The sequence below is a fragment of the Dromaius novaehollandiae genome, chromosome 15, assembly GCF_036370855.1.
Source record: "Dromaius novaehollandiae isolate bDroNov1 chromosome 15, bDroNov1.hap1, whole genome shotgun sequence".
Lineage (NCBI taxonomy): Eukaryota > Metazoa > Chordata > Aves > Casuariiformes > Dromaiidae > Dromaius > Dromaius novaehollandiae.
Genome location: NC_088112.1, coordinates 3,264,979 through 3,292,110, shown reverse-complemented (window position 1 = coordinate 3,292,110; position 27,132 = coordinate 3,264,979). Strand labels below are relative to the sequence as shown.

Genomic DNA, 27,132 nt, shown 5'->3' with positions numbered 1-27,132 from the left:
CCTGCCTACGGTTCTGCTGAACAGATTGCCACTCCTGCCAAATTGTTCTTCACATTTGTCCGTGTTATAAAATCCATCAAGCTCATCCTGATTTGCAACCAAAACTTTCAGCCTCCATCTCCAGAGGCAGGCTGGTAGCACACAGATATGCTAGCCTTCCTACCACAATATAACTTTGCTGTAGATATTTCTCAGTTGCTGCTAATTTCTAACATCCCTTGGGGGAATCAACCTACTTCTCCTGTCTGATTCACTCAGTGCCGTCATGGTATGTTTGACATCACCATCATTTCCATGTTTAGTGAGTTATAATTTTTTTTTTTTAATGGATAGTGACATTTTTAAATGAATCAGGTAGAAAAAGTAGATTTTTGTAAAACCAGGAACATCTGCTGCTTACATGCTTTTGTTTGGCAACTCTGTGAAATTAATACAGTCCTAAATAGGAAGAGGAAAGATTGCACTTTGAACTTGTGAATTAATTAGCTCTGCTCTCAGATGCTTGAAGACAAGATGAGGACTGTCATCTTTGACCTGATTGTAGCTGGTCTCTGGTGCCTGGCGTGCTTCCAGGTCGTTTTGCTAGGGCATAGCTGAGCAGGAGCTAGAGCTGGCGCTGAAATAAGAGAAGATTTTGTGATTGCTTTCTTCCCACACCTGATGAGACTTTCTTTAGTCTTTTTGACTGACCAATTAGTTGACATGGCATAAACTTTGCTACGCTGCAGTGTTTCTAATATTCCTCCTGCTTAGAAAAACAAAGTAGGATGCAAGGCTACCTGCAATCTAGCAGAGGGTTTGAAGGCAGCTGAAGGGGAGAGTGGTCCCAAGCAGCATCAAATAAGGAGCACTGAGTACCCTTTCTTTCGCCTGTTTTCTGGCTACTCCAGGTCTTCCACAGCCACAGTTTGTAAAGATTTTGGGTTACTATGAAAATTACTGACTAGGTACGGAGTAAAATTTTAAGGAAAAGAAAATAAAGACAAAATTGCCCATGTCATTTCTCCTTCAAACTGTGGAAACTTAATCCATTTTTGACCTTCTTTTTCAGGTTCTGGCAAGTAGCTTAGGAAATGCAGCCTCCGGTGTACTAGGTGACATCCTGCCTAAAATATTTAACACAAGCTGCTGTCGGAAAGCTACACCTTTTGCATATGAGCTGTTAAAGAAAGGTGAAGCTAGCTCGTGTGAATACTTGCAAGGTGTTCTTGCCGTGTAATAAGTAGTCATAATAAATGTGGAAGCGGGTGTGAGCTGAATGTGAGAATAACAGAATAAACACGCTTGCCTTTAAACATCAAGTTCCCCAAAAGTTGTTAAAACAGCTTTGTTTGCTATCGGGTTCATTGGATAAACTTACGGAAAAATAATTGTTTAGTTTGAGATATGTTTTAAAAGTAAGGAGGTGTTTTGCAGGTTATTAATGCCGCACTGGCTCTGGCTGCTAAACCACAAAGCAAACTAGCCCAGGAAAACATGGATCTCTTCAAAGAGCAATGGGAAAAGCAAGTCCGGGTGCTGACAGATGCCGTGGATGACATTACTTCCATTGATGACTTCCTGGCTGTGTCAGGTAATAAGGGGTCTGGTCTGAGAAATACTGATGCTCGAAACTGAGCTTATTCCCAGAAATGTATAGTTGCTACAAATGTTCTGGAGTTTTGTGTGTCCTTTGGAAAGGATGGCGTTGGTACGCTTCACCTGGCAAGCGTGATCTTCTGCAGAGCGTAGCATAAAAATAGAGCAGGAGTTGCTGGCACAAGGAGAAAAGGTATTTTTACACTGTGAAAACAGTAATAGTTTAGTGCGATGAGTACTGTGGAAACCTGTCATTACACTTACGGAATGTGCGTGTATAAATGTATATATGTATTTACATGTCAGTAGACAGAGCGGTTTAAACATAGTAAAAGACACTTTATGTCTCTAAATTTCGAACTGCTATCTGAACTATAGAGGAACTGCTATTTAGCTATTGTAGACTAACCTCACTAGTAATACTGAGGGAACTGGCAAAAAAGACCATCCACTCATTTCACTTCAGACGTTCTTTATATAAAGAAAAAATAGCATCAAACTGAGTTCATATGGGTTTATTAAAATAAAGCTGTTCATATAGAAAATGTTTGAATATTTTTAATCAAGTCCATTTTAGCCAAATTTTAAAAGTTATAAAAAGGAACAGAGAATTATCATAATAGATTCATAATTATCACTTGGCAAAGTGCTTGCCAAGACGATCTGTTTTGTCAGAATCATTGATAAAGACCTACAATTAGTTGCTGTGACCTAGAAACGATAGGGGATTTTTATTTTCACCTCCGCTAATTCTGCTAGTGTGTAGTTGGAGGACGAAAGTGATATAATCAGTTGAATTCCATCTGCGTTAGCTTTCACAAATTACCTCTACAAACTGAGGGTCTAATTTTCTTAGTGCAAACAGACTTGAGCATCTCAAGTGATCTGAAAGCTCCAGTAGTAAAAAGATACTTTACAGGAAGATGTGTGGGCTCAGGAATAACAGGTCTGGAAAATGTAGAAGTATAAATCAAGTCCTGAATTGAAAGATTATCTTTCCTTTATTATTTTTTTTTTAAGGTAAGTTTTGCTTCTGCTCAGAGTCAACTGTATAATCATGCATGTTGTTTTGTGGTTCCCTGGATTCTTAATGAAAATTTCTTTGAAATGAGTTAGCATAAGCTTATGGGCAATTGAATGTCCTAGTTCTTTCTGCATGCTTTTTGTTGTATCAGTAGTTGAAACTGCGGAGCTGTGAGGAGCCTATTTTGGGGAAGTATTTTTAGAGAGACTCGTGTGTGGAAGTTCATGGCTCCATCTGGAGTTTGCCCACAAGTGTGCAGAACTTATTTTAAAGAGAAAAAGGTGTTACTCAGTTTATGAAAAAGCATTCTGCATGAAACTTTTTACCGTGTTTCAGTTGCAGATATGGCTCAAACTGTGTCGAGCCACAGGAGCTGACAGGTCTCCTTCTTCCTATGGCTCATTCAAAGAGATGGGCGCTCTGCTTTTGAGGAGGCAGGTTATGGTGTTGGTCCACTGTTACATTGCCCTGTGAAGCTCCCAGAGCTTGGCTATCAACAGGGAACGCTGCTTTTCTGAGGCAGTGACAGGCTGACTCGGGAGAGACAGTTTCCCTCAAATGTGTGCTTGCCACCCAAAAGGATGCCGTGGAAATGCTATAGTTTGAAAGTACTTCAGATGCTCAAGTGCATTCAGCAAATGGGCTGTGTATTTGCCGAGTTATCAAAGAGATGTTTGAAAAATACTAAGGCAATAAAGATGGTTTGATTTGTTTGAACCTTGATAAATGTTTTCCATATAAACGCCACCTCTCTAATTCTCTGCTAAACTTCTAAACTTTTTGGATAAAATAGTGACAGGGATGACTTATACCAAGAACCATTTGGGGTTATTAAGATGTTCATGCTTGGTAGGGTTTGTACCAGCTACTAAGTGTGGTGTAAGCAGAAATAAAAGGGTTGCCGTATATCTGTGTGGCATTCCTACAGCATCTAGCACTGTCCAGCAAAAAAGTGTATGCTGCTTTGCTCAGTTTAAGGATAAATATACTTTAATCCTGAGGGCTGAGTACTGCAGAGACGCTTACAGGCTACAACATTTCATTAGGAGTGTAATGCAAGAAAGGCCCTGCTGAGGAAGGACAGCAGTTTGGCAGTAGCTAATCGTGGGTGCATATGGAATTAATAACAGAGGAGACCTGCAGACTAAAGATCCTTTCCTATATGCTACCAACCATGAGCAATTTGTGGCTTGGGGAGTTTCAGCATCAGAGATGGTATCTTTACTGAATAGTCCTTGACAGACTTTTCTCACTTAAGCCTGTCTAGTTGCTCTTTCAATCATTATAAACCTCTGGCATCTGCAGCATCCTGTGCAAAATCCACCACTTAACTATGCTCTGGGTGAAGAACCTTGTTTTTGAAATGTTACCCGTTTGCTTCATTTGATGGCCCTAGTTGTATTAAGAGGTGGTGAACAGGTTTGTTTGGTTGTTTGTTTTTTAATCTGTTCACATTCTTCATGCTGTTTGTAAATATACAGATTTCATTTGTTTCATCATTCCTGATTTGAAAACTCTTCCGTACTTTCTGTAATTCTTATCACCCTTATCAGTCCCTTCCTTAATACTCTGCATTTGCTTGCGTGCCTAGCTCTGTTCTTCAGAACGGTGGCTACTAGCACCATGTAATTGTCAAATTTAATGTTCTGAAACTATCTGTATATCCTTTCAAACTCTTTAAAAGTTACTTTATTTGCTGCCTTCTCTTTCTCTGGTGCTGAGAGAGGTTTAAACTGGAGGTTACCCATCACAGTTGAGCTATTTCATCTGTAAGAGCCTCTGAGTGAATACTGCGTGGTCCCAATGATCGTTCTTGTTCGTTACAAAATGAATAATGTATTTACAAGCGCATATAAGTACACAAGTATTTGTTCTCTAACCACATCTATGACAACTCAGCTTGACCTAGTTTGTTTGCTCTTAAATTTTTTTTTTGAAAGATATTTGTCTTTCCTCTTATCCTCTCTTACTTTGTTGTTACACCACACCATTTTTTTCCTATCCTTATTTTGTTAGGCTCTGAACAAACACTATACCATCTCCAATAGTCTCCAAGCTATCTCCAAGCATGTGATCCTGTTGGCTTCCTTTATTGGTCTTTAACAAGCTACTTCTTTTTTTGCTCCTCTGCGTAAAGATACCTTAGCAAATGAGCAGGTGTGCATCAGCCCCGCCAAATAATGGCCCTGACCGCAAGATCACTTTCCCCTTGACTAGCTTGTATTCTGTTGCCGTGAGATTTTTCTCTTTCTCAGCAGCCTGAGGGCTGTTAGCTTTGATGACGGACGGCTCTGTGATGTCCCTGAAGGTACCGGCGCTGAACCTCTGTGTCAGCAGTTCTCCGGCTTTGCCACCCTGGCCTCAGCAGACGGCACTTTGTGCCAGGCACTTGTGGTCCGTATGCCTGTGGGACGGGTGATAGTGTGGGTGTGTATAAGCACTCAGAACAGTGCCAGATCTTATTTGTTATCATCCAACTGGAGGATATAAACAAAGTAGATGTACCTGACAGTCCCACGCTCCCCTGGGGCACCTTGCAGGCTTCCCGTGGAGGGTAATCCTTCCACAGAAGAGTCTTTCTGGCCACTTTGTGTCTGTAAAAGGTGCTAAATGATCAGCAGGCGTTGAAATATTCGTCCTCATTTTGTCCGTGCCTTTTTTTAAAGTTCATATAATCCAAAGAGGCTTTTAAATAGCCTGTGACTTAATTTATTCAGTAAGGAGTTGAAGCAATAAACAGGCTGTGTTTTGGCCTGACAGTGATGTTTTCCTTTTTACTGTCCTAATTTGCAGGGATGTCTGTCTCTTGCTTGAAATACTGAAACTGCCTGTGCTCTTTGCTGAAGCCCTTGTACCTTGGCTGCCTGCTCACTGAATTGTCAAATTACTAATGAACCTGCACTTTTCTCTCTTAGGGCCACATGCTGCCCTCAGCTGAACTTGCTCAGTCTGAGTTGTTTCAGAGGTATTTCACAAGTGGAAATTTTGTCCAGGTTGCTTACAGAGGTCTTGCAATATTGCATCTGGCTCTGTTAATTGTATGTAATTTAAGCATAACTCTTCCACCAATAATCCTTTCAACCAGTTCATAAAAATCCTCCATCAGTCAACTCTTATATACTACTCACCTCCACAGAACTTGTGCAAAATGGCTCTTTTATTACTTGTTTGGGGAATAAAAACCACTTCAGTAGTACAGGTTGACAGTGTAGCGTGATTAAGTCAGTGGTAAGTAACGCTAGAAACTATATTAAGTGACAGAGCAGAAATGTTTCCAAGTTGTTTTCTTATATAGCAGCACAAATGTTGATGTTGGATTGCACTATCATATCGTTGGTACTGATATGTGAAAGAGGTATCTGACAGACTTTGGAAGACCTTATGTGCAAGTTTTCCCAAATGAGCATGCAAACCTATCTGGGCATCTTCAGAAACCTCTGAAGGGATTTTTTACTCATTTTGGGCCTCTCGGACTTGGTCAATTAGAGAAAATATCTCTGTATAAAAAGAAAATTATATTCTAAAAGTAAATTACAAACATATGTTTGGGCTTCATTTTCCATTTTCTTTAGAGACAATGAGTACTCTCTTTGTCGGATCTCCTCCTGCATAAATCACTGCGTGTATTATATGTCTTAAACTTTCAGGGAAGATTAACAGCTTAATATTCTCTGAAAGCATTGCACAAAAACACTCTGCAGGAAGCTAGGAGCATGCTGAAAGTGCTCTATTCTATTAGAGTATTTAGTGGGTTAGGTGTGTCGCTGAGGCCAGTGGCTCGTTGCCCCGCGCACGTAAAATGAAGGAGGGAGCGGCTTGTAAGCATTTGGAATAAGGGCTTTGCCAGTCCAGAGAAGGAATATGGAAAGAAACAAGTTCAGGGAGAATTCAGCTGGACTCAATTTTTCTGTCGGTAAAATCAAGTGCAGAAAGGGGCAAGAAGTTTGGATGCCATGAGGTGCATGGACTGACAGGTTTTTTGACAACCAGTCTGGACAGGCAGCTGTTCCCTGGTTATAATGAGCTGTCTTAAAAATTAATGCTTGCCAACATGTTGCTGGAGGTTTTTTAGAGCAGGTCACCAACTGAGAAATTGCCATGCTGATGTACGCAGTAGAAAAGAAGATATTGCTGTCTAAATCCTACTTCTTTTACCACCAGAGAACCATATTTTAGAAGATGTAAACAAATGTGTCATTGCTCTCCAAGAAAAAGATGTTGATGGTTTAGACCGCACAGCTGGTGCAATTCGAGGACGTGCAGCTAGAGTCATTCATGTTGTCACTTCTGAAATGGATAACTATGAACCTGGAGTCTACACAGAAAAGGTGTTGGAAGCAACAAAGTTACTGTCCAATACAGGTAAGAGTCAGTTATTCCAAAATGCCTAAATTCAGGCTTACAAGTGAATGGGCAGATGGATGCTAATGCACCTGTAAAATCTGTTTAAGGCTCAATTTACATACTATAAAGAAAATTAGTGGGATTTATTTGCAGAGTCAATGCAAAATGAGAAACGTAATTTTGCTTCGTTGACTGGCTTAAAATTCAGCAATGCTGAAGATCTACCTGAATATGATTGCTGTTTCATTGACTGGTCTGTAGAAAGTTAAAATATTGGGGAATGAGTCCCAAACAGTGAGTCTGGGTTTAAAAGTTAGGCTGATCATATTGCGTTACTGTACAAAGCTCTGTAGCTGTCCAAGATCAGAAAATAACGTTTCTACTGTGTTGGTCCACTGCTAGCAGAACTTGGCTCCTAGTAAAGTAACTCAGACCTGCCTTGGGAAGGGCAATGTTGACAATCAAAATCAGCATGGTATTTGGTAAAAGTGAAAGGAGGTAGATCAGACTTATATTTTTGGGTAAACTTTGTAAAAATTTTTAATAACTTTTAAAGAAACATTGTAGGTGATAGTGCCATGCCTTCCCCTTCCTCCCCCCTACCCCAAAAAAGAAATCACGATGTTTGCTTTGGACGAGCTGTTAACATTCATATGGGGAAGGAATGATTCAGGTTGCTTTGAAGAGGGCTGGTCCAAGGATAAGTTGGTTTGTTTTGTGTTTTGTTTTAATTACAACTTTGAAGAATCAAGGGTGACACTGAAGAAATGAACAGACTGTAAATGGTTCTGTGATGCTCTTCCTGTGTCTGCAGCGAGGCACTGAAATACAAAAGTACAAACTGCCCTGTTCAGTGACTTTTTAAATCTAAGCTTAATGGTGATAATGTTGGGGTTGGGGATGGGGGTTTCAAGTGATATACATCTACAGGGAATATTAAATAAACACTTCATATTTTATTCCATGGAGTCTAACTGCTTCCCCAGTGTTTTCTCCTTGCCCACTAGAAGGGTACGATTCAGCTAAAAACTTTTTACTGTGTAAAAGGGACAAAAAAAAAAAAGTAGCAGCACAGCAGCAGAAATTGAAATGGAGGTAAGATGTGAGCTACAATATTGGTTGTCTTTTATAACAAATGTTTCGAATTTACGTGAAATTGTTGCACAATTTCCAGTAATAGTTAATAATCAGGAATACGTATATATTTTACGGGAGTATGGAGCAAAAAATGTTATTGGAGTGGGGACTGACTATTATTTTGCCTTTTTAATTCAGTTATGCCACGTTTTACTGAGCAAGTAGAAGCTGCTGTGGAAGCACTAAGTTCAGACCCTGCTCAGCCAATGGATGAAAACGAATTTATTGACGCTTCACGACTGGTATATGATGGAATTCGAGATATCAGAAAAGCTGTATTGATGATCCGAGTGAGTTTCACTTACTTAAACCTCTTTCTGTTTTTCCACTTGCTTTACATCCCCTTTATTTAACTAAAATGCATCAGTTCTGCTGAGAGTGAATCTTGCAGTGCAAGAATTTCAGTTAGTTCATATTAATGTTTTGAATCTTAAAAACTGCTAATCGCTCAGTGGAGTACTTCAGAAGTATGTCTTGACTCAACTTCATTTAATAAATCTGAGCATGGATGATAGCCAGAGGTGTGATGCTCAATACCCTTAATGCATCTTTTATATCATGTTAATGCCTTGCTTATTAATGTGCTAAAATTAGTGACCCTTGATTTAACAACAGTAAATGGATTCTTGCTGTAGATGCTTTTTGATGGTTTGAGAGCTTAGAAGTAAAATCTGATTTTTCTTTCGTAAGTAAACTTGAAGAATTAATAGTTGGTGGCAAACGGGTTTGGAGGAGTTCAGCCTGTAAGTCCTCTCCTTGTTGCTACAGCAAGTGATGAGCTGGATGAGTTGAGTAACCTGGCTAAATAGGGCCTGTCTCACAGAAACTCTCTCTCTTCCATGCTTGTGCCTCTCGGGTGCAGTTGGTGTAACTTGAAAGTCCGACTTTCTGGTAGGCTGGGTGGCATTAACCAGGTAGCAGGTGTTATGTGAAGATGCAGGAGGGCTCCTGCAGTTCTTTGAGGGGACATATACAAGGAAGTTCTGGTTGAGGCTGACCTATGGGTATACTTTGTGAATCTTCAGCATGACAAAAATGGTCAGGAGCCAGGCACAGCAAAACCAAATGTAGGGGATTTATTCTCCCCAGCCCCGTACATCTCTGACTCAACCATAAATGCTTTTCAGGCAGTCTTCCAGTATGTTAACCATTGCACATGCATTTTGTTGATAAGTAAATTGGCAATGTATAACCCCGGAAGTATGCCACTTTAGTAACCATTGCAATATTATCTTCCATGTTTGCTGCTTAAAGCGGTGAATCAGATAAAGAAAAGTTGAAAAACATGTATGTGCTCCCCAGAGAATTTGATACTTGCACTCAGGGTTGATAGACAGCCAGTGTTAGATGAAGATATCAGTAGCCTCCTGCTATGCAGATAAACTAATTTTATTTACCCCCTGCTAAAATTCTTGTTATGCAGAACTTGCAAGTATGTCTGCCAATTCCATGGTGTCAGTAATTAGCAGCGCTGGCAATGCCAGGAAGCCTGACGTTTCCCCTTGTGCCATGTGCGTGATGTCAGGATGCTGTGGCTTTACTGCAGCTGCCAAGAGCTAACGGGGGGGGGGGGGGGGGAGGAGTTAAAATGTTAGTATTTGTTGTCCAAAGGGTTTTAAGTTGTGGAACCTATTTAGAATAGACCTGAGATATCAGACCATCGCTTCTACGTGGCACTGTCTCAGATGGGAACGTAGGAGAAACCATGCTCTCCAAGGAATACTGCTAAGCACAGCCACTGTAAAGCAGCTTTTGCAGTTGAAACTGTGTTTGATGGCACTTGCTCTTTGCAGAAGTTAGCAGGAAAAGTCACTCAAACGCTTAATTTTTGTGTTTATGTAGTATATCTTCAAAACTAAAAGCTTAATGTAGCTGCAGATTATTAAAATAAAGCTGTTTGCTCCCTCATCCCCAGGCAGTCTCTCATCAAACCCCAGTGGAGTTTTTGCTCTTGATTACAGGCTGAAGGACGAAATTACATTTTGCGTACCTCAGGCTATTTGTGGGTTGGGATGGGTGGGAAGAGAAGGGGGCCTGAATATCATGAACAGGTCCTAAAAGTGCGGCAGAACTGATTTTTATTTTTATTTTTTTTAAACATCCCAGTATTTCCGTGTGAAAGAGCAGCATTATGCAGTGGTTGCCAAATGATGCCAAAGAAACGATGACAAATTATGAGATAAAATTTGAAGGAAAAAATCCTTCACGTTATCGCTTCAGAGGCTCCTCAAGAATGTTAAACTTTGCATGTTACTTGCATACTACTTACCCGTGTCAGGTATTTAGGTATTTCAGTACTTTTTTTTCATAATATGGGTCTGCTTTACAAACGAGCCTGCTCTGGGTGCCACAGTGTGCTCATATCGGGCTCTGTTTTGCAAGCGAAAAGCAGCTGTGCAGTGAGAACTTGCACCGCAAAGGTTAAGCTGCGGTCTCTGCCCCGGGTCCTGCTCTCTCTGCTTCGGCAGCTATAGCGAATAGGATATCGGATAACGAGAGCAGGTGTCCTTGTGCTGATTTTGTGGATATGCCATTTCTTGCACAGGCACAGAGAAGAGGCAGTGACTAAAATACCCTAGGTTTGATGGCTAGCATGCTTAGCCATCTTTGTGTTTTGGCAACTATTTTGTGTAACCATCTTTAATTTCATTTGTATTGCAAGACGTCTGTATTGCAGAACACATTCGTAAAATTTAAGCTGTAGGAAAGAAACCTGTAGGACAGGGAGTTTATTTGCATCTTATCTATTAATCACAATTTACTGTGTTTATCAGTCAAGTTCTTTGTTGATCCAGCTCTGCAAAGTTGTCGTGAAGTGCCACTCTAGGCAAGGATGTAGTATTTTAACAAACAGATGTTGTTTAAATTTGATAAGCTTTACAAAAATTTTGCCAGCTACAGACTGGCAGTAGCAAAAATAAAATCTAGGCAAGCAGGAACTAGGTCAGATGTGTTTAGCCTACAGCTTAAAAGCTGGCTCTTCCTAGCTAAAATTTTAAGCTTTTCCTGGGGGATAAGAATAAATTTTGATATATTGTATGTGTTGTTAATTCAGTAGATGCTTTGATTCATAATTGTCCTAAAGAGTACATCTGTGGTTGTGAACCAGGCCTTAAAGCTGTGTATAATTCTAGCTTCAGGGTGTCAAGTGAAGCTATTACATTTAACCAATTTGCAAAAGAAGCAAATTTGTTGTATATATTTAAAAAAAAAAAAAACAGCCTTTTTTCTGCCTTTCAAATCCTAAGTGCATTAGCGTCCTCTGACAAATCTCAAACGTTCAGTCAGTGGTGTGTAATTTGGGGGGATCCCTATCACGTTTTTATAAGCTGGATACAGTGCTGATTTACCTTTTTGTTGAAAGCATTGAATAATTTTTTCATTCACTTATTTTCATTCTCTCTGCTCACAAACCATCAGTCTTGTTGATTCCCAGAGCCATGAAATCCATTCTTCAACTCTTACTGAATTACTTTTATACCTAGACTCCCGAGGAGTTGGATGATTCTGACTTTGAGACCGAGGATTTTGATGTCCGAAGCAGAACAAGTATTCAGACCGAAGACGATCAGCTCATTGCTGGACAAAGTGCAAGGGTAAGGAAAAAATTTAGGTATTATAGAAGTGAGCCTCCCCTTCCCACCAAGAAACAGTTCAGTTTGCTTTGAAAATCCACTTTAAGTTTTACTACTTTTTTGGTAAAAACGTTAGGTCAGAAATCTGATATTCTTTGTTTCCTGTTTTCTTCTAAAAAGGATGTTAAGTGAAACGTAGCATCTCATGGTCATCAGCAACGTCTCTGTTTTGGATGTTCTGAAACATCGAAATCCTTTTAATACTGATGAACTACTTCATGTTTGCCTATCGTGGATGATGTCGTCCCTGCCATTTTGTTAGGCAGATGGGTTTCTGCAGGGAGATACGGGGAAAATAATTCCATTGTGCTAACAGTATTTTCAACAGGCAAAGAGTAAATTTGTGGGTAAAAAATAGATGCTGCTACAGTTCAGGCATTTTTTGACAAAGTGTCTTTACAGGCACATATTTGTGCCTGTTAGGCCACTGAACATTTAATCAGGAGGATGTTGAAACCAGCTTCAAAATAAAATAATTTAAACTAATTTCATTACATATGACTGTTAAAAATGAAAGCTTTGACATGCAATATTTAATCATTAATAGGTGAAAACTTAGAATAGGTAAAACCTGTTTTTGCTTTAATGTACCAGTTTTATTTATTTGACATGTTCCATTCGAGATCAATAGCAATTTATACTCTTGGGAGAATGCCATGAAAGATTTTTTGTGAAACCAGGCAAGAAGTAGTTAGTCCTTATTTATCAAACTTCTGGCATGTTGGCTTTGGAATTAGACTAGCTGAGAATATTTTTTATGCTCTCCTTTCTTGTGCAAGGGAGCTCTATTCCTGTGTTCCCTCCCCTCCTTTTATTTAAATGCAAACGTTTCTAATCCAGCTCTTAGCAGGGCTGCTACCAGATGCTTTTTTTTTTTTTTTTACCGAAGACTCCTTTTCACCTTCTCCTGGAGGCCTGAATGCTCCTTGTATTAATGAAAGGAAGGGCATTGAGTCTCCCGTATAGGCTGTAAAGCGAGTCTAATAGATTTTATTCAGGAGTAAGAGCACAGATTCTTTCTTCTTATTTTGCCTTACTCTTTCCTCAGTAGCATGTTTCAAAATACTGCATTTAGCTTTTTGCACGAAAGACTCTAGTAATATTTGTTCTGTCAGCTGGAACAATGAAAGACACCCATGTGGAGCTTCCTTTTAGAAATGTTAAATTTTGCAGAAATGGCAAGTCCCTCTTCTTCATGCAGTTTTTGTTTGAGGGAGTGTCAATGTGGCAAACTTGTTTGGGGTTTTAGCAGTTTTAGTACACAACTGCATGTGTTTCAGGTATCAACCTGTCTTTCTGGACACTCTTTATCTTCTAATGTTAACAGATAGTTCATACAGCATTAGCTTTGGGTTGAGAGGGAAGAAAATGGTTCTGTACACCGTCTAGATATAAAGGTTGCTATTAAAGTTTTATTCCCATCTACATGACTTAAATTGGTTGTTAGTGAAAATGTTCCAAAAAGCCATATACAGGTGACTGAATAAGGCTATGTGAGAAAACTGTGTCTTTCAGGCTATCATGGCTCAGCTCCCTCAAGAGCAAAAAGCTAAGATTGCTGAGCAAGTAGCCAGCTTCCAGGAAGAAAAGAGTAAATTGGATGCTGAAGTGTCAAAATGGGATGACAGTGGTAATGATATAATCGTTCTGGCAAAACAAATGTGTATGATTATGATGGAAATGACAGACTTCACCAGGTGAGCCTTTTTAATTTGTGCACACATTACCTTCTCTTAAAATTGGCTGAGATGGGGATCTTTCAATGGAATATATTGCAAGTGCTCTTAAAAGTCTTATTTCTTATAATTTCCGTTTAAATGTTACACTATTAAAGTCTGTGTTCGCTCAGAAGACGCTTTACTGTGTAGTGGCTGGGTGGTAATAACTGTTTAAATTGATCTGCAGATACACAGTGACTATTGCCTGTCATTCTTTTTTTCCTAAGGGTGATTCTTGTCCCAGAGAATATATAGTTTTCTTCAGATCTTTATAGCATGAAATTCTATGGGCTTCTCAGTACTACTGTGCTAAAGAAATAGTTCCTAGTACTGTTATTTGCAAGGAGAAGAGAGGTTTGCTAATGCCTTCTGAAACTCATTTACAGGACTTCATACGAGACTGGGTTTCAGGGGTTGTTTTGTTTTTAAGCTTGATGTTGCGTTCCATGGAAAGTACAGGCCTGGCTCCTAAAATACTACCTTTTATAATTATTAGGTTGCTCAAAGCAGTAAATTTTAAGGTGTTTTTATTTCTACATTTAACCTAAATATGGGGAGGGAGCTAAAGGGGAATTTACTTTGAAATGAAAGCGCTGTAATGGTTACGCTCAGTGACCCGCCTGTGTCTGTGCAAGAGTCCACCTTACCCAGGCAGCTGGGGTGAGGAATCACTTGTGATACAATATGAAATAGAATAAGGAGAGAAATATATTGTTCACTCTTCTGTTTGTTTGGTGCTAGAAAGTAGATTTTGTTCTGTTTTGCAGAGGTAAAGGTCCACTGAAAAATACATCAGATGTGATTAGTGCAGCCAAGAAAATTGCAGAGGCTGGGTCGAGGATGGACAAGCTGGGACGAACTATTGCTGACCATGTAAGTCACAGTTCATTTTCTTAGGTCTCCAGTACAAATGAGCAAGAGGAGATCTTTTAGTGCTGCAGACATAATGAACACAAGCATATTTCTTTAGTTTTGAGGAGTGTGTGTGCTTTTGTTCTTTTTAAACTGATTTTTCTGGAATTGTTTGCTCAAAAACTGTAGCCTCTTCTTTCTGGCTGCTTTCCTGGCACCTTAAACAATGTAAGCAGTTAAATATGTTCAGTAGTAACACTAGCAGCTCCTTGGCTTAAATTGAGGACCTAGCATTTTACCATAGCGATATGACAACACTGCTTCGTGTCACATAGTATCTAGGCCAGTTTCTTCAACTCAACAGGACTGAAACTGAATTCATGTAGCTCTTGTCAGGCTCAGGAAATGCCCAAGCACTCTGCAGAGCAATGACAAGGCTGTGTAGACAACCCGGTAATTACTGCGTATGACCTATTGCACAACCTTTACCATTGCTTTTGCAAGGAAACTTTTTAATATTACTGATTTTTAAACGCTTCCTAGACTGAACAGTGAGACTGTCAGAAGTCTCCAGTATTTTGTTGTTGTCCAGTCCCAGTTGCCTCCATTCCTGCTGGTGTGGTGCTCCCGTGTTACCACTGCAGACGAGACTGTGAACAAGGCACGTAGTGACCCAAGTATTTTCTACGTTGTCACAAGCTATTGTGCATGTTACTATGCCGAATGTGCCAAGGTATTTGAAAGAAATTCTGTAGGATTAAATGGATATTGACAGCTTGGGTTTTTATGTCATGCATCTGCCTGTCCTGTGCCACTTCTGAAACTGGGTTGGGTCAAACAGAGGTGCCTTTGGTCTCAGTCCACACCCAAATTGCAGAGAAACATCAGCATTAGTAATGGTATTCTGTACTCAGGAGAGACCCTGAAATGCAAGTATGTCAAGTCTGAGGTACATAATTGCCTAAACTTTATTTTATAGAGCTGTAGCTTGCTTTTCAGGCTTTCTCTGAATGTAAATTCGTAATACAAGTTTTCAAATAAAACCATTTCAGTGTGGAAGTAAATCTTTGTAATGCAGATCTCTCTTAAATGTTTCATCCAGAGGATGTTGTGTTCGCCTTAATTTATTAATGATACAGGGAGAAACCTTCTATGAGGAGATAAAGTTGAAAAGCGTTTTTAAAATGGATTTACTTGCAATAGCATTATGAAAACGGTATTTCTGGAAGAATCAGATGTCACTGGTAGATTAGGTAAATCAAGCAAGGAAAGTTTTTATTGTAGACCTTAGGGTAAAGGTTTACAGTACAACATGGGGCTTTTGGGGTTTGAGGTTCTTTGAATTCATGTGTTTTATGCAAACTCAGTTTAAAGGTTTTTCAGCACGGAGCCATGCCAAAATACAGAAGAAAGCATAATGCTTGCTTTTGGTAGAAGTCCTTTAAAGAATAAGCACAGGTTTGAAGACAAATATCATCAGGGCTGTTGAGTTAGTCTTTTAGACAAGAGTATAGTTTTTTTTTTCCAGACTCCATACACTTCTAATACTTTCAGTTTGCATATTTCATTAGATAAGCTTACAAACTCTTTAGAAACTTGTAGTAATCTGTTAATGCAGAACTATCTGACAGGTAACAGAAGACTTGCAATGCAGCCATTTCAGGGCAGCACTAATGCTTTTCTATGCCTAATAGGGGGCTCTAACAAATGGATGTGTTTTCGTGTTCTGTTAACCGTGTGACAGTAGGTGAATCATGACCTCTCATGTTAGTGTGTCAGGAAATCCTAACTCCTGCTGTCAGACAGTTTTATAACACATTTCCTTTGAAACCATAAAAGCTATTATCCAAGGTATTTCAAGTCTGTCGAAAAGTGTCTAGCCATCAGCCTTCAAATTTTCCCAAAGGTATTCCATCTTTTGCTCAGAGAAGCAGTCTGCTTGCTTGGAAGGGGGACTGTCGAGAAGTTGTGAGCGCCACAAAAATGAAAATGGCTTGCCGCAAGACTGATTCGCAGTGCATTTTTTTTCTATGTCGAAATACTTACAAAGCAAAAGGAATGCTTCTGTTGCTTTTAGCCTTTGGTAGGAGGTTATAGCAGTAGCTGATCATAAAATTGAAATGAGCTGGGGAGAAGCTTAGGCATTGCCCCATTTCCCAGTGAAATGTTTGTCTCGCTGGATGTCAAGGATCGATCCTGGATTTGAATCGGAGCAGCCAGCTCTTAGCTTTTGCCAGCCAAGCAACACGGAGGTTTTATCAGCGTCTCAGCAAGATTTCTAGGTACGGGCGATTAGAGGCAGCTGATGAATGTGAACATGAGTGTGCCGTAGCAGTCCTGGGACGGTTCCTCGCCGTTGGAGCCCGGCCAGCTCCTCGGGCATGGGAAACTGGGCAGCAGCCAAGGCGGCACATCCGAGGGAGTGCAAGAAGCGCTCCTGTGGAGCAGCGTAGAGCGCCTGCTCTCAGATATTTCTCGTGCCTGCTTTGCTTTTGGCGGGGGAGTGTTGGGGCATGTCCCCCGTTACATGCTTATTTCCAACAGCTATCTGCTGTTTTCCTGCTCTGGGAATCCTGCTAAGCTAGCTCTTAATATTAGGTTTTGTGGCTATGACTCTCATAGGATAATACAGTAACATAATCTTTTTTAATCAGCATTGAACTTGTCATTTTTTTTCCCTAAATGTTTCTATATAGGAAACGACAGGGATTATGCAGGCGTATACAGTGCCTTTTGTTGATGCTATTTTTTATCTCGTGTTACACCTCTGCTCAACCTTCCTCTCAACTGGAGTCTTAGAACTGAAATCTCTATTCTTCGTGTATAAACAGTGCGGGATGTGGTTTTCCAAGTCACAGCATATACACATACAATGGAATAGTATTTCCTATTCCATTCCATACACCACTAATGTTTCGTTGCCTTCTTCAGCCATGGGTAAATGCACAGCAGTCTCCTGCCTTGAAAATGTCTTTCCCTAAATGGTTTCAGTAAACTCGGAAACCTGGAATTGTTTAGCATTCCTTCTGATGGGCGGTATTGTGCGCTTGTCAACATTCAATTCGATCTGCTGTTGTGCCGCTCATTCACTTTGTTAGATGAGCTTTTGGGGAGATGGAAAGCGTTTTCCAAAATGTTAATTTTGGCTTTTCATTAGCTCTCTGGACAGCGTTATTTGTGGACTTCCTCTAAAACACCTTGTGCTGCTGACTAATATTGATTAGCTTAAAAAATGAACCTGCAAACTTTGTTGCTTTGTTATGCACAGTTTTCACTTCACCAATGGAAACAACTTGCCTATATAAGAGTTGCAGATAGTTTGGGGTTTTTTTTCATTAACCTTGGGGATAAGGATGTGACTTCCATTAGCTTCTGGACCAGGTGAGATGCCTGTAAAACTACCTAAATCTCTGTAGCCTGTTTTACACAGGCTGATGTTCTTTGGACAGCATGCCAAAAACCCTCTCGTAGTGCGTCGTGCGTGTCTCTGTGTACTGTTTTAAATAACAGCTCAGCAGCCTGCACCCAGAAGTGTCTCTCTGTGCAGCACAGTGCAGCTGCTTTATCTTTGCTGGGCTGCAATACCGTTCTGGCTTAAAAAAAAAAAAAAAAAAAAAAAAAAAAGTTCTAGCCCTGGAGAAAAAAAAAAAGGACAAACATTTTACTTAAATTAGCCATACCTTCAGAGCCTCTCTGTTGAGCTGGAGGAGAAACCTAATGGCTACTATGGCAGGTGAGTTGGTTGCTGGTGCTGGTGTGTGAAGCAGGAGCTGCTTATTTGTGACCCCTTGTCTGCACCCTGGAGCTTTGCAGCACCATGGTCTGTTCTGGTAGATTCACTTTTTGTGGGTTTTGTATTTAGGGAATCAGGTTCCTACTTCCAGCTTGTAAGGCCAGACCTGTGACTAATGAGAAAAGGTCTGGGATGAGAATTAGGGATTTAGGGGTCAGACTGTACTGCTGATGCATGAGAGTGGATCTTTATCTTTCTCTGACAAGGAGAGGAGAGCCTATGTGGTTGTACACAATAAACCTAGGTTTGAGTGAAGTATGAAGTGAATTGCTGCCTCATTTGAGGTTACTCCTCCAAACTTACTGTGTCCATTATGAATCTTCATTGGACTGTCTGGTGTCCTGGAGCAGAGAGTCTTGGAGGTGGGATGGTGCCGGGGAAGGGAGTACTTATAGGGGACAATTCCCATAGACTGTATGGATCCCTGAGTTTCAGAAAAATCTGCTTCTCTAGAAGCAGCAAGCTTATGGCGGGGTGAAGAGAAGTGAATGCCGCCTAGAGTGAGGCTTTGCTGTCTCTCCCATATCTAACACTGGGTAGGTCGCTGTAGCTGCTTATGGGTCCTGTGGAGTTTTTGGTGCTCGTCGTGAGACGGACGGGGCCAGGCTGGGAACCAGCAGTGGGTCGGACAAGCCTGCCGTTAAACTGCTCTGTGGCTCGGGGCCCTGAGCGGCATAGCCAGGAGGAGAAAACCCAAGGGCGGTGTGCCCTGCTCGCTCTGGATGCCGGGTGCCAGCGCTAGAGCTCTTAGGCGTTTCTGGGTGAGCTGCAGTGATCTAGAAGGGGTGGAGACCAAGATCTGGCTTTAGTCCTCTGCCTTTCTTTGTGCACACAGTTTAATTCCTGATCTGCTGTTAGAGTGCAGAAAGTGAAGTAATATTCAATACAGTATTGCAAACCTCAGAGAAGAAAACTAACATTCGTTGTGAGGCCAATCTGTGCTTCGGATAGAAGACCTGCGAATGCACAGTGGGGTGATGATAAGATGTGCTAAGTGGCCATTTCAGAGGAGGAAAGTAGTATGTGAACTTGCAGTGCGGTACGACAACTAGTCGCATTTGTGCCAGCGTTCAGATTAGGCTTTAAGCAATGGTTAGTTCAACACGATACAATGTTGGGTGCATTGACCCTAAAGCTGGAGGCATTCTTGGTGTGCACCTAATAACTGACTCTAAACTTTGTGCTTCTGTCAGCAGATGCTGTCAGTCATGGTGTCCCATACCTGTAGGACATCAGAACGTAGCCTGTCAGACCTTAATCTTCCATTTATATATAATATAGAGCATCTCTATTGCTCTACAGCTTCCAGCACTGGGAATAGACCCAGACAGGTCTTGACTCTGTTGTTTTGGGCGCTGCTTGCAGCACAGCCAGTGAAGTCTGGAGGTTGGGGTCTGAGGTCCAAGTCCTTGCCCACTCATGTGATGTGTTTGGTGGCCCACGCTCAGTTTCTGGCTACTGTAGTTGCCCGGCTAGTGCTTCGTGTGCGTGGCAGGAGCATGGCACGCGGTCCTCTGGTTTCTTTATCATACATGCAAGAGACTGGGCAAAGGATTTGCAGAATTGAACACAGCAGCTGCTTCTCCTTTATTCACTAGTCTTGATAAATTTAGAGCATGCCAGGAGATCTGCGATGGCCTCTCACACTTTGCAGAAGCAATGCTGGCTGCCATGCTCATTGCCATTTTTGAAGATCCTGAAGGACTGGTGTGTGTAGTAAAAGACTTCCTATAGCCTTTTTGTCTTATGCTTGCAGAGCCCATTCTGGACTGTAGCTGCCCCTCAGCTGGGCTGCTCTTGTTTTGATATCCAGTGTGAGACTGACTCATTAATCATGTCACCGCTCTGTTCTGCAGGGCAAGCGATGTTCCTTCATTTCTGCATGTACAAGATTTGAGAAAACAGGTTTCTGAACTGTAGTACAGTCTCTGGTACCTATGTAGTCTTTCAGTTGCAAAGCTAACAAATTTACTTTCATCTTATGGATAAGCGCTTCAGCAAGCACTTGAAAAATTTAATTCATGCCTGGTGAGGGATCCAGTTCCCGCACTGCTAAGAAATGTGAGAAGAAGTCAGGAATATTTATTTTGCAAATCTGTTTTACAGGATATAATTGAGTGACTGTTGGGTTTATCATTTGCTAGTTTAAGATAATAGATGTATTTAGCTATGATCATGTATTGCTCAGTTGTCTTAAAAAAAGCAAAACCTACCAGAAAGTGAAATGATCTCCGAGTGCATTCAGTATTATAAAACATGCTTGTCCGGTTTATCAGTAAATGGCTTCTGTTCCATAATCGTGAAGTAAAACTTCACCTTTGTGTTTTCAGTGTCCGGATTCTGCCTGCAAACAGGATCTTCTGGCCTACCTGCAGCGCATCGCGTTGTACTGCCATCAGCTGAACATCTGCAGCAAAGTGAAGGCCGAAGTTCAAAACCTTGGAGGGGAGCTGGTTGTGTCTGGGGTACGTATGAGCTGTCCGTTTCACGTGTTTTTGTCGTCCAAGGGAAACAATTATTCCACTCTGAACTTTTATGCTAAATATTATAGAATATAGATAAGGTATCTATTGGAAGTTTTAACGCATGCAGACTTTATAGTCCTGCTAGCCCTGCACTCGGGGCCTCGTCGTTTTTGGAGGGAGTGCTTACTGCTTGGAAGGGCAGGGAAAAAATACAGGCTTTCAGTTTTTCTTCCTCAACAGTATTTGTAGACAGGTTCATTTTACCTTTTTGTAACCTACCTTTTTTTTTTCTCCCCCCAAAGATTGCTTTTTACTTTTAATGAGGTTAAATCACTTTAATCAGCATGCCCACTCCATGTTTCTGCACAGACTCTGAACATGTTGAGTATCTAGCCCTGTAATTCTCCAGAGATGTTAATATTTCAAAATAGCTATGCCCTGAAGAACACAGGGTTTTTTTAATGGCTGCGCTGTTTTGTGACAGCTGAAAGCTGCCGTAGGCCAGCCTGCTTCCTTACTTCAGCCATTACTTAGCAAATAATTTTGCCTCTGCACTGTCCTTCATGAAATGCTTCCCAGTAAGAGGAATCTGTATGATAGATATTTTGGGGGGAGAAGGGGAAATGGAGCTCAATTCTTGATTTCTTTGGACGTATCCTTCCTTGCACTAGACAGTTATGTTTGATCGCTAGTGCTTTTCCCCATCCGTGTGATGACTGAGGTAGGGAGTTTGAAGGGACAAAAATTTTTGGTAGCCCAGTATTGCTATCTGAATCCTTAAAAGCAAATGGAAAAATCTTACTACCTCCTGCCATTTAGATATTTCAAATACTTAAACTGTTAGCCCCCCTTTTTTTAATGAACAATCCAGAATTTAGTATAGGCAGGAGTGCTTCAGAAGAGGAGTAGCTGAGGGACGTCTGAAACAACCGGCTGCAGAAGCGGTGACAGTAGTGTGCTGCACTTGCATAAGCTTAGCGCCTTGGCAGGGGAGATGGGCTGCTCTGCTCCACCTCCTCCTGCTGCCTGTCCCACATGCTCGGCTTCCAGCGCCCAGCAGTGGTGCGGCGCGGTGCATAGCAACACATGTTGCAGCGCATCTCCGTTGCGTGCCTGATGGCCTATTATCTGTAAGGCTGAAGGCAGCGTGCTGTCAAAGGAGTAGATGTGTCATTATGCAGTAATACGTACTCTAGGGTTTTACTGCAGTTATTCAGTGTCTCCAGAATTTACATACCCTTCCACCATAAATTAGTTATATGAACAGGCTAGCATCTGTATTGTAATCTGCTGTTTTTATCTGTTCGCTGTGAATCTGCCCACTGCGGGTAAATATTGCCGGTGGTAGTAGTAAGCTTCTATCAGATTGTCAGATGAAGATTATCAGATGAAGACCTCTGCTTGTATAGGCTAGTCCTGGGACTTCGTCTGTCTAAAAGTAGATTTCTCATGCTGCACCAAGTATTAACATCCTCCTCTTTATACAGCAAAAATTTTGTCAGAACAGGGACTATGACCAAGGCAGTAAGAGCTTGCACCCTAGGTGATATGACAGTTCATTTAGAAATGCACCTTCTTGCTTTCATTGCTTTTAATATGATTCTTCCTGCTGTGAAGAGCCACAGAAATAGTGAAATGCAATGAAAGTGTTTTCCAGCGCAATGGCTGGGGCAAGGAAAGCAGATGAGCCTGGTTTGCAGGAGGGCACACCGCAGCTCGCAAGGAGCTACCCCATCTGCCCCCTGAGGCCGCTGTGGGACTCAAAACAGCTTGGAAAGGCAGGCACCAGCGCTGGAAGGAAGGCAACCAAAACCCCTGCTCAATCTGTTCTGCTGCCAGAGAAGCAACAGCTTCGAGATTTTCCCCTCAAATCTTCCTTAGACATATGCGATGCTGGAATTTAAGTGTAGCGAGGCAGCTCAGTTCTTGGGTAAGCCGAACGTAGAGAAAGCTGAAATCCTGCCAAAAATCATTTGGCATTCACAAGCAGGAGGTCCCCTGAGAGGCCTGATCTTGTCTGTGGCAGATGAGATGGTGCCAAATGTGCATGAAGCGGCAACAGCGGCCACTTTGGTTTGGAGCTCTGCCTGCGGTGGAAGTGGTGCCCGCCACTGGCGTTAGAGGTTGAAACGTTTCCTACGTGGGACCGGGGTTCAGTCTCTTCTTTTGCCTGCAAGCATTTAGCCCCCAAACTCCTCGTTCCCAGGAGGAGGACGCGGTCACCAGACTGCAGCCCGGTCTCGGCGGAAGTGTCCTGCGCCATTTCTGTAGGGGCCGGACTACTCAGCCAGGGGCAAAAATCATCGAGGGGAAAAATAAGTAACAGAGTAGGGGGATAATTTTGCAGCCTGATGGTCAAGGTTTTGAGCTGGGAGGAAGTAGTTTGGGTGCTAGCCCTCCCCGCCAGGAGCTGTTGATGCATTTTGCCTTTATGCAGTCGTTGGTTTAAAACGGGGAATCCTGTGAGCAGTTTTCAGGCTTGCGAATTCATGTCAGAACCCAGCAGTTGGTAGTGTCATGACGCACAGGCAGCAAGTAATAAATTTAAGTTGACTTAACATTCAATTCTACAACTTACTTTGCTAATTCAATTGCATAGATGCAAGGTACAACATTTGACTCAAAGCAGACTCCCACCAGCCTGTGGGAATCAAGGGATATTAAACCAGTGTTATAGCAAATCCGTAAGGTGTTGGATTCTCTGGCTGTCTATAACTCCCAGACCTAGTATCTTCCCTCACTGTTGCAAGTCTCATCTAGTCTTTTTTTCTTTTTTCCATTGCGTTTCCACATGCTGCTAATTCTGCCGTTACCTCTCCAGATTGCAGTCCCAAATGCCAAATCACAGCTTAGCATTCACGTGAGAAATGGGCATTAATTGTGCAAGATTTTGCTGGGTAAACCCTCAGTGTGCCTCAGAGCTGAATGGCAGTGTGGCAGGGTCTGGCTTTTCAGCTTTGAAGGAGTCTCTAGATGCCGTCGTACGCATCCAGCGTATGGCACCGGCATCTGCCAGCTTCCCAGGGAGCACTTGAGTGATTCTGCTGTCTTTCATGTGCCCCCTTCCTCCTTCCTCCCCCATTTCTGGCTCTTCATCTTGGCCGTGCCCCGAAGCTTCAGCAAACGCATTTGTTTTTCTCATGTTAATGCTCCTGTCCATCAAGGACCGCCTCAGCAATCGCCCTGTCTAAAGATACAACTCCATTGCTTCCTTTTTATTACAGCTTAATATGCTAGTATGATTTAAATATTTATTAATCAGTGATTAAGATGTTACCACAGCTGTATAAATTTCATTAGAGAATAAGCTGCTGTTAAAGCTTAGTCACTAAAGCAAACAGGGGTTTACAAATCTTTTAGATTGCCATTAATATGGAAAAGGCACAGATAATGTGCAAATGTTGCTCTTTCTTTTCTCTTGTGGCACCAGTCATTTTTTTTTACCACTTAGTGTCAAAAGAAAAAATGTTGCCTCAATTTGGAAATACCCGATTACAAAAAAAAAAAAAAAAAAAGGAAAAATCAATTTTCAAATACTGTTACGAAAAAAACTCCAGGACTATCATGCTTTCTGGCATACCATCTTGGGTTTGTCTAGTTTTTATGGTACATGACACTCGTGTGTTAATGTTTTCCAGGTGGACAGTGCTATGTCCCTTATCCAAGCAGCCAAGAACCTGATGAACGCTGTGGTGCAAACGGTGAAGGCTTCCTACGTGGCATCTACGAAATACCAGAAGTCGCAGGGAATGGCTTCCCTCAACCTCCCTGCCGTGTCCTGGAAGATGAAGGCACCAGAGAAGAAACCCCTGGTCAAGAGAGAGAAGCAAGACGAAACTCAAACGAAAATCAAAAGAGCATCCCAGAAGAAACACGTTAATCCAGTGCAGGCTCTCAGTGAATTCAAGGCTATGGAAAGTATTTAAAGAGGTTTCTGTATTGGTTATTTTTCCCTTTAGTCCACTACTGCTACTTCCAGAACTCTACTTTTAATATTCTAAGGATTTTCAAAAGTTTACTATTCCTTAAAATGTATTTACTTAATATAATTTTGATAACTTTGTTTAGATTACGTGGGGAAATGCTCAAATTTATAAGCCCTATCAATAGAGCTTCAGCCTGCAAGAGTGTGTTAATTTAGATTGCTTTTAGATTTCTGGGGTATATTTCTAGCTGAAAATTATTTTGTATAATCTTGCTTTAAATAAAATATTCTATAACCAAAGAGGATTTTACAATAACACTAATGGTTAACGTTGTTAGTTGAGTCATGCTACACATCCAGTGACTGCAGTTTTTCATTGTGATCAAGAGGGGAAAATTAGACCTTTTCACTCAATAACTGAAATATTGCTGTATGCATTAGTGTATTCCTGCTGGGGGTGGTTAGGGAATGAGCTTTACGTGCTAAAGAGAACACGAAAATATAGAAAGTGCTGGGTGCGCTGCCACAACTGTATGATCACAGTTGAAAAACATCTGGAAAAATAATATACTACAGCAGACTTTCCTAGGCTGCAGGAGCTGGATGGATTTTGAGTTGGTTTGGGGGTTGCTGGGGGTGGGGAGGTTCCCGGGAGGGGGCCGAGGCAGGAGGAGGTTGGATGTGGATAGTGCCTCGTGGTGCATTAGCTGTGTCTTGCTGCTTTTCCGAGCCCCCGCGTGGGCTACGATGAATCATTTCCAGCCAAGCTTTTTGTATGAGTATCTTCAGGTGACTTTGCAGCAGGTCTTTCCTAAGGGTTTTCGCCTACGTTTCTGAAGGGGGATTACCCGGAGCAAATCCACTAAAACCTGTAATGCATCATGAAGAAAACTGATTACTTTTGTATGACACAAGACAAGAATTTTAATGCCTGGTTACAAATTACTAATGTATTTTGCTGCAGGACACTAATAAAGTTGCTTTTACCAGCCGGTGTATTGTGGTGCTGTGAATGTAGCGGGTTTCCAACCCACCCGTCCCCCCCACCGCCCCGCATTCAAATGCAAATTGTCATTGTACTCATTGCTAATAATTGCTATGCATCCTGCCTTGGGCTTGCAAAGAAACCCAGCAAATAATGTTTATTCAGGCTGCAATTTAGACTGTACATTATTTGTGATAACTATAGCTGCAAGGTATAATTTTGCTGTCTTATTTAAATTTTATGAATTCCACTGTGTTTTACACTTACCAATAAAAAGTCCAGTATTCAAGAAGAAGCATCTGGGCAGGTCAAAGTCTTGTTTGCTGTTTTTATAAAGCATGTTTTTATAAAGCATTAAAAATGGAAAGTAGCCTGTTCTGTATTTAATGTTTTTAACTGCAAGTAAATTTGCGAGCCAGTCATTGGCTGTATTTAAGTTGTAGTCTGATTTATCTTGATCAGCTTACCATTTAGTATAGCTTTTTAAAAAAATAATTTGCGCTATAAATATATTCAAGATTATTGGCATCACGCTTCAGAAATGCTGATCAGAATTAAACTAAGTCAATTCCTAGCATATTTTTGCAGAAGTTTTACACTTTTGAGCATTTTAGCCTCCTGAGTATGAAAGATAAACAGCTGAATTATATGATAGTTTCCATATGCCTGTAACATCTAACCATGCCTCTGCTTGGAGGGTGAGCTGCTGTGCTAGCCCCGCTGGCTTTGGGGGGTTACTGAGGTAGGTATGTTCAATATCTTACTGTGCTGTATATAACTGATGGCCAGTTTTATACCACACAATTCTTTTTCTCTCTATTAAAATAACTGTTTTAAGTGTTAAGCACCCTGGGCTGTTCAGTAGCTGTCTTCAAAAGAAGTACCTTACTCCAAAACAAGCAAACAAACAACAAAAAAAGCAAAAAAAAAAACCTGTTAGCTTGGAAAAAAGTGTATTAAGATGTACAGAAAAATTGTCTTACCTTTTAGATAAATGTTAGCACAAAATACACTATGAACTTTTCAAGCACATCAAGTCAGCAACAAATTAAAACACAGTTTCACTTGGTTAGAAGATCATTGGGAAGCCCCAGTGGAAACTCGGACCCAGAAAGACGCTGCAAACTTCACGCAGAGGCAGAAGGGACCCTCCTGGCTTCGGGAGGGCAACAGCAGCATAAAGACTGCCGTGCACGAGAGGAGGAATTAAGACCTGGGTCTTGAGTGCCTGAACTGAGATTTAAGGGGCTGCCCAAAATGTCAGTCTTTTAAAAAAAAATAAAATAAACCCGCTGAGCTGCAGCCTAGCCCAGAGGCTACCTGAGCTGCTCTGTTGCCTGCGCTGAAAGCCCCAGCTTTCAACCACCTTGTTGTAATCGGGACTGTGAACTGCTCCAAACCCAGCAGCAATAGAAGTGGCTGCTTTGTTGTCAGCACCTGGCTCTTGTGCTACCGCCGTTCACTCGAACAAGCCTTGTCTGAACATGCACTACATGCACCAGCTTAGCACAGATCTGCTTTTAAAGCCAGTGCAAATTCCTGGCTTGCTTGTTTATAAATCAGCTTTACATCGGTTGCGCAGGTGAGCTTAGTTATAGGGGCCTGTTGTAGACAGTTGTTACGTGTGTAAGTCAGTGGATGGCTCTACATCACGAAACAGGGTTTTTCCAGTCTGT

The 27,132-nt window shown here is 41.4% G+C and overlaps 1 protein-coding gene across 1 annotated transcript in view; it reads left to right on the top strand.

The window, feature by feature from the left end:
* Window positions 1-25,460, top strand: part of CTNNA1 (catenin alpha 1) — a 120,320-nt gene extending 94,860 nt beyond the window's left edge. The window contains exons 11-18 of the mRNA XM_026097704.2: window positions 1,417-1,573; window positions 6,764-6,964; window positions 8,222-8,373; window positions 11,569-11,679; window positions 13,234-13,415; window positions 14,204-14,309; window positions 20,412-20,546; window positions 24,185-25,460. Coding sequence (XP_025953489.1) covers window positions 1,417-1,573; window positions 6,764-6,964; window positions 8,222-8,373; window positions 11,569-11,679; window positions 13,234-13,415; window positions 14,204-14,309; window positions 20,412-20,546; window positions 24,185-24,472 — 1,332 coding nt within the window. The 3' untranslated portion in view covers window positions 24,473-25,460. The remainder of the gene's footprint in view (window positions 1-1,416; window positions 1,574-6,763; window positions 6,965-8,221; window positions 8,374-11,568; window positions 11,680-13,233; window positions 13,416-14,203; window positions 14,310-20,411; window positions 20,547-24,184) is intronic.
* The last annotated feature ends 1,672 nt before the right edge of the window (window positions 25,461-27,132 follow it).